The sequence below is a fragment of the Castor canadensis genome, chromosome 5, assembly GCF_047511655.1.
Source record: "Castor canadensis chromosome 5, mCasCan1.hap1v2, whole genome shotgun sequence".
NCBI lineage: Eukaryota > Metazoa > Chordata > Mammalia > Rodentia > Castoridae > Castor > Castor canadensis.
Genome location: NC_133390.1, coordinates 160703628 through 160710902, shown reverse-complemented (window position 1 = coordinate 160710902; position 7275 = coordinate 160703628). Strand labels below are relative to the sequence as shown.

At 48.0% G+C, this 7275-nt stretch overlaps 1 protein-coding gene across 1 annotated transcript; it reads left to right on the top strand.

Annotated features, from left to right (window-relative positions):
* Positions 1–1417: 1417 nt before the first annotated feature.
* Ghrh (growth hormone releasing hormone) lies at positions 1418–5961 on the top strand. Its single transcript, XM_020181814.2, has 4 exons — positions 1418–1500; positions 1768–1872; positions 3452–3571; positions 5943–5961. Exons 1-4 carry the CDS (start codon positions 1418–1420, stop codon positions 5959–5961), a joined length of 327 nt encoding a protein of 108 aa, XP_020037403.2.
* Positions 5962–7275: the final 1314 nt, after the last annotated feature.

Sequence of the window (7275 nt, the reverse complement as noted above, 5' to 3'; positions counted from 1 at the left end):
CAGTTAACCAAAACCTTGTCATTTGGTGTGTGACTTTATTAGTAGGATAAAGGACTTTGGGCTTGATACAATAAAAAAACTTCTTAGCAAAAAGACTGACTTGGAGGTAGTGAGTTCCTTGTTACTTTGAGGCAGCAAGTGCTCCTCCAGCAGGACCTGGAGGACTGCCTGGGAGAGGGGCACACATCACAGAGGGGCTGACATATGATGCCTTGGCAGCTTATCCCTGCAGCTCTGGAGGTGAGGGCACCTCAAGTCACAGAAATTCCTGTGGTTGGTCCCTGTGGGCCCAAGGCATCCCTGGGTTGATGGAGACAGGGGTCTGCAGACAGGGGTGGATGCTACGTGAGGACAAGTGAGCCCAGAAAGTAAGGTGAAGTTCACCAGTGCTGGCCCTGCCTATGGATATCATCCCTCAGGGGAGAGGGAGGAAGTGGAGCCCTGCCAGGCCATTGTGGGAATGGGGGCGCTGCTGCTCTCTCGGGTGGCTGGGCCTCTGCATCTCCCTGGAACAAATATCCTGCTGAGAGACAGTGAAGTCTCACAGGAGAGAAGTCCTGGTTGTTTGGTGGTTGAAATCCCAGGCCAGCCCTTCCCCACTAGGGCAGTCTGGGTTGACACGGGGCACCTTCCCTAGCTGGGTGGTTTGCCCAGTATCAATAGCTCCCAATTAAGGTAATTATGTGATCCATGAGAAGATTCTGTCACATGGGCTGCTGGGCTCTCAGAGCAAATCTTTCCGAAATCTTTGTTGCCTCCAACTCCATCCAGAATGAAACAGCACAGGCTTGACCTCTGAGTGGGTCAGTGTTAGGTGACTGTAGCAAAGGTTTCCAGAGTTCCCTATGTGCCAAGCTACTCACTCAGGTGCCTCCTCTCCCGATCCTTAAGAGGACCCAACACGAGAGATAGTTATCACCTCCATTTTATGGTTGACAAAACAGGTCCAGAGAGGTGGAGCCACTGATTCTGGGGGTCACAACTAGTGAGAGCAGAGCCAGGATGTGAACTCAAATTCCCATCTTACCGCGGTTCTCTGCTGTCCAAGCCACACTGGATGGGGGTGACTTAGGGGTAGTAAGTAGGTTGCTCCCCTTCTCTCACTCAACACTGAGGCTGAGTTCCACCTCTCAAACCTTACAGCAAGGGGCAGTTTCACTCCTGTCATTGGTTTTCCGTTTGACTAGATGAGTTGGCAAGGGTGGCTGGGGACTGGCAGAGGCAGAACTTGAACCCAGTTGGGTCTGACTTCCAGATACAGAACTTTTTCCTGCCCCACAGTTTCCAAAGAACAAGGACCAAGGCTTGTCACAGAGCTGAGCCCAGGGCTGATTCCAGTAGGCAAACAGCACCCCGGCGACTGTGGCTGCACTGACTGTTCCCTCCTGCTCTTTCGCAGGTGCCACCAGGGGTGAGGATGCCACTCTGGGTGTTTTTCTTTGTGATCCTCACTCTCACCAGTGGTTCCCATTGCTCGCCACCCCCTTCCCTGCCCCTCAGGTAAGCAGCCCATGGATTTCCACACCCCCTGCCCTCCCTGCCATGGGACAGTTAGAGGACCCAGAATGGAGCCACCATACCACTGCCTATCTCAGGGAGGGGCTGAGATACTAAGCACCAGAGAGGTCGCTCAGTCGGGCTCTGAGTCTCTCGGGATGAGTGTGACCCAGGACTACAGAGTACCCTTCAGAGATGTGATGAGTGTAGCTCCCCCCCCCCGTGTCCTCTCACCTGGCCCCTTCTCTGACTTCTGACCCTTTGGCATAGGATGCGACGCTATGCAGATGCCATCTTCACCAACAGCTACCGGAAGGTGCTGGGCCAGCTGTCTGCCCGAAGGCTGCTCCAGGACATCATGAGCAGGCAGCAGGGGTGAGCAGAAGTCCCCAGGGTTTCTTCCCACACCAACCCCCCCTGCATCACAGTGGGGAAGGCCCGATGGGGGAGGACAGAGGTAGCTTCATCTGTTCCCTAATGCTGTGCCTGTCACTTCTGGACTTTGCCCCATGCCAAGCCTCAACTTACTTCTACACCTACTGTGTACTTCTCCTCTTACTGGGTTCTGACAGGAACAATGCTGATGGTAATGACCATTTGTTTGCTGCAGTGTATTCGCACAAACACCCAGCACCGTACTGGGCACATGGGAGCCCATGGTAATCCCAGCTATTATTCTTCTTTCTTCTCAGATCTTTGAAACAAACCTGACTTAGTAGGGACTCTCACCTCCCCTGTACAGATCTGTGAATCTATCTCTTCTAAAAGACCCACAACCAAAGGTGGCAGAGCTAGAATCTAAACAGCCAGAATCCACACCTTGTACATTTTCTTAGTTTTTATTTTGAAAAAGCTTCAAGTTTACAAAAAGTTGCAGCAACAGTCTTATATTCAGCAATTCCTAAATTTTTTACCATATTTTCTTACTCAGGACCAATAGCTAGATATATAGATATATGAACACACACACTGAACACCCAGGCACATTTGTTATTTTTGTGATTATCATTTTTGTGGGACCATTTTGGAATACATTTCAGTTACCATGACTACTTCCCAAAGGTACTTGTCCATGGGACTCCTAACCCCTAACAAAAGGCATCTCCTTACATAATCACAGTGTAATTATCATTCATTATCCATAATCAAATTTCAGCAGTTGCTTCAAAATGTCTTTTGTAAACTCATTTCTCTTTCTGATATAGGATCCAATTTGGAATGCTGGGTTCCATGTGGTTGGCATATCTTTTTAGTTTCTTTTAAACTGGAAGAGTTCCTCAGTCTTTCATGACCTTGACATTTTTGACTGGCCAATGCTTTATGGACAGTCCCTCATAGTGAATTTGTTTGAAGCATCTTCATAATTAGATTCAAGCTATGCACTCATAGAAGTGACGTATCCTTGTCAGGTCACATCAGGAGTCACTACAGGTCAATTTTTTCCATTATGGGTGAATTATTAGTGGATGGAAAATTTGATCACTTGATTAGCATGGTGTCTGTCAGAGTATAATCTATGGAGAGATTTTATTTACTTATTTATTTTTGTGGGACTGGGGTTTGAATTCAGGGTGTTGCACTTGCAGAGCAGGAGCTCTGCCACTTGAGCTACACCTCCAAGTCCACTTTGCTCTGGTTATTTTGGAGATAGGGTCTCCTGAACTTTTTGCCTGGGCTGGCTTCAAACGTTGATCCTCCCAATCTCAGTCTTCCCAAGTAGATAGGGTTACAGGCATGAGTCACCGATGCCTGGCAATGGGAGATTTTTGCAACTGTGGACCCTGGCATACTGTACTCTTCCTTACGATACATGCCACCTCCCTAAATGTTGCTGAACTTAATTCAGTTATGTGCAAGAATCCACAGCAAATATCAGAAGAGGTGTAGGGATGCACCCTTGTCTCTGCATCTACCCCATAGAAACCTCAACTGTTTCTCTTTTTCTGACCACCAGAGAGAGGAACCAGGAGCAAGGAGCAAAAGTGCGGCTCGGCCGACAGGTGGACAGCATGTGGGCAGACCAAAAGCAGATGTCATTGGAGAGCATCCTGGTGGCTCTGCTGCAGAAGCACAGGTGTGTGTGTGTGTGTATGTGTGTGGGTGTCTAGTGACTTCAGAAGCTTCCTTCTCATGAGCTGCCAGGAAAAGGAAAGAATTCCCTACTCTCCAAAGGTGTAGAGTGCTGCCAGGCAAACTGAGAACAAGATTCCTGCTTACATCAGGACCTAGAGGAAGGGGAGGAATGTATAGCAGAGTCTGCATTGCCGTCCACTGCTGTGTGTCCAGTGTGGAGCAGAGGCCAGGTTCAGTATCTGTGTCTAAAAGTGTTACTTACCAGTGGTTCAGGGGATTTCAACAAGCATACTGGGGGATTCTAAGAGGGTGATCTGAGAGATAGCCCCTGAACCCCCTGCCAAGTCCACAAAAGCTACAATGCCAAAGACAGGCCAGCCCTGTGATGGAGCACTGTATGTAGACACACTGTCACCAGAGGGAGAAATAGTCACAATAGTACTTTCCCATCTCCTTGGCCTTTGCATTCCCACAGGGGTCAGAGAAGATCGGGAATGAGCTTCCCTCTGTACAGAAGAGGGAAAGTGAGACAAAGAAGGGACAGCAACTTCCCAGGAACGGGCGAGTCCAAGCCTGCTTGTGTCTCTGGAACATATTCACACAAAACTCCAGTTCTTAGACAAAGTTTCCAAAGAGTGGCACAACTGTTTGGAGAAAAACTGTTGTATTTTAGAGCCTAATTTTAAATTTGGAGCACAGGCATGTTCCAGTATGACTGCTGGGCACTTCTGTGCCAGCCTGTTTTAGCAAATCTGATTCCCAGCAGCTCTCTTGTGTGCTCCCTCACCTCCCTCCCAGCCTAATTAGACACCCATAGCCCAGCGATCTCACCACTCCTGCCTGTGGAGATACAAGCAGCAGTAGACCACAGGCAGGCGACAGGGTGACAACCATGTAGGAGGCAAAATGAACTCCTGGGCCCTGCCACTAACTTCCAGCCCATAGCAATAGGTGACATCCTAGTTTCTTCCTCTCAGGAAGAAGCAGGTGGGCTCTGATCACTTCTATGGTCCCACAGGCTAGAATTCTAAGAAGGATGTCACCTGGCCTCTCACTCTGGGATTAGGTTATCATTCACCTGCTGTGGCTCCCATGAGGCCACCCTAAAGGAGTGGCCCACAGATGCCCAATCCTAAGGAAGTGGGCTTTCGAGAGCACACAAGGGAGGGGTGAGGATAGGTAAGACACCTAAAAAACTAGCTAGCATTTGTTGCCCTCAACACAGAGAAACTAAAGCAGATACTTTAAAGCAACTGAGGCCAATAGGAAAAGGGGAACAGGAACTAGAGAAAAGGTTAGACCAAAAAGAATTAACCTAGAAGGTAACACACATGCACAGGAAATCAATGCGAGTCAACTCCCTGTATAGCTATCCTTATCTCAACCAGCAAAAACCCTTGTTCCTTCCTATTATTGCTTATACTCTCTCTTCAACAAAATTAGAGATAAGGACAAAACAGTTTCTGCTGGGTATCGAGGGGGTGGGGGGTAGAGAAAGGGGGTGGGGGGTGGGGTAAGGGAGAGTGTGGGGGAAAGGGAGAGAAATGACCCAAACATTGTATGCACACATGAATAAAATAAAAATTAAAAAAAAAAGTGGGCTTTGTTTTGCAGGTTAAAAGCCAGAGGTTTTACAGAACTCTAAGGAAGGGGCCTGGAGGTTCCTCTAGCCATTGTTACCCCTCTGGCTCCACCAGCAAATACTGGGATGTCACTAGAGAGCCTAAGAAAACAGGAAATAAGAATGAATGTAGACTGTGTGTGGGGGCACATGCCTGTAATCTCTACACTCTGGAGGCTGAGGCAGGAAGATCATGAAATCTAGGCCAGAATGGACTATACTGAGCTTCTGTCTCAGAAAGTGTCTTCCTTGGAAGGATGCTTTGGTTCAGGTTTAACCATTCTCCCACCCCTGTGACAGCCATCTAGTCACTACCATGTGCCAGGCTCTGGGTTGGGGATCAGCAATGAACAGGACAGTGGTGGCCTTTACTCTCATGGAACTCTTGAGACTTCCACATGTTCTGATACAGTCGATGATTCAACTTGTGATCAACAGGAAAAGATATTGGCTGTGGTGGATGTTTTGCTGGGAGGAGGCCACCTTGTCTGGGGATTGGAGGTGGTGTCTTCAAGAGGAAGTGACCAGCCCAGGGTCTCAGTGGGAGTGATAGGCAAAGAAGTGCTAAGGTTGGGCCCACTTTGCTGACATATAAGAACATCCTTTGCTTTATTTACATCATGCTGTCTCTGGGAATCCAGAGAACAGCCAGCTCCTGCCCTGGAATCCCTATCTCCCTGGTTCCTGGGGTCTCAACTTCCCCTAATGCGGTCTCCAGGATTGAGTTTTCTCTCTCTTTCTCTCTCTGCAGCAGGAATTCTCAAGGATGAAGCCTCCGCCATGCTTGGGCCACGTGTAGCCCAAACACAACTGGATCCAGGTCACGTCGTTACAGTTCTGATCTACTTTTTCCTTGTAAATACAATAAAAGTCCCCATACTGGTCTGCACTTCAGTTTTCTTTTATCTTCAGCCTATTTTTTTTAATATGTTTTATATAGTACATTTCCAGAGTGGTATCATAAGTTATGATAATAATAGTAAAAATAAAAATAAAATAGCTAGCATTTACCAGACACTCAGAGTGTCAGCTGGACAGCTTTACACACAGTTCCAGGGCAAGTGCTGGGATCTTCCTCATCTCACAGACCAGAACTGAGGCGCAGGAAGGTGGACCAAGTTGCCCAGGGTCACAGCTGGCAAGTGAGAGCTGAGACGCAGCCCAGCCCAGAACTGTAACTGGAGTGCTAGGCCACAGGCTCAACTCCAGGGGTTCCACATGTCAGTGGGGCTGACACAAGCACACAAGTACTGGTGAAGGGCAGAGAAAGGAGATTTTTAAAAAATGTGGCCTGGGCATCTAGTGGGAAGAGGCAAAGTAAGCACTTCCGCCCATCTTGGGGGACAGACACCTGAGCTTCAGATTTATTAGAGAAAACACTGGGGCAGAGGGCAATTACTAACCAGTCCTGGTTACAATGTGGCTGTGGCTGGTTGATCTTTATCAAGAAGTTTCAGAGCGGTTGGTTGTTATCGCTGTCATCACTTGAGGGGAAACAACCTGATCAAGATAAGAAAGTCATTCAGAGAGGCTTAATATGGCAAAAGTGTCTGCCTAGCAAGCTTAAGGTCCTGAGTTCAAACCCCAGTGTCGCCACAAAAAACAAAAGAAAGTCATGGGCTAGGGTCAAAGGAAGTCACTGTTGCCTGAAGGTGGTCTGTCCGGTGGGGGCTCTGCTGTTTCTTTCCTTGCAGTCTCTCCTTTGTCAAAGATGTTATCAAACAATCCTGTTCTTCCCGGATCTTCCTGGATTCCAAGGGACTGCGGAGAGAATGGCTCAGAGCAAAGACCATTGATACAATATGGAGGCAGGGATGCCAAGATTTTCTCCTGCTTTTAATTTGTTTCTATGCGTCTTCTGTTTTGTTTGGTTTTTTTGTTTTTGTGGTACTGAGGTTTGAACCCAGGACCTACACTTTAAGCTACTCCACCAGTTCATTTTTTTTGTGAAGGGTTTTTTCCAGATAGGGTCTCGCAAACTATTTGCCTGGAATGGCTTCAAACCGCGATCCTCCTGCTCTTTGCCTCTGAGTAGCTAGGATTATAGGGGTGAGCCACCAGTGCCTGGCTTTTCTATTTTTTTA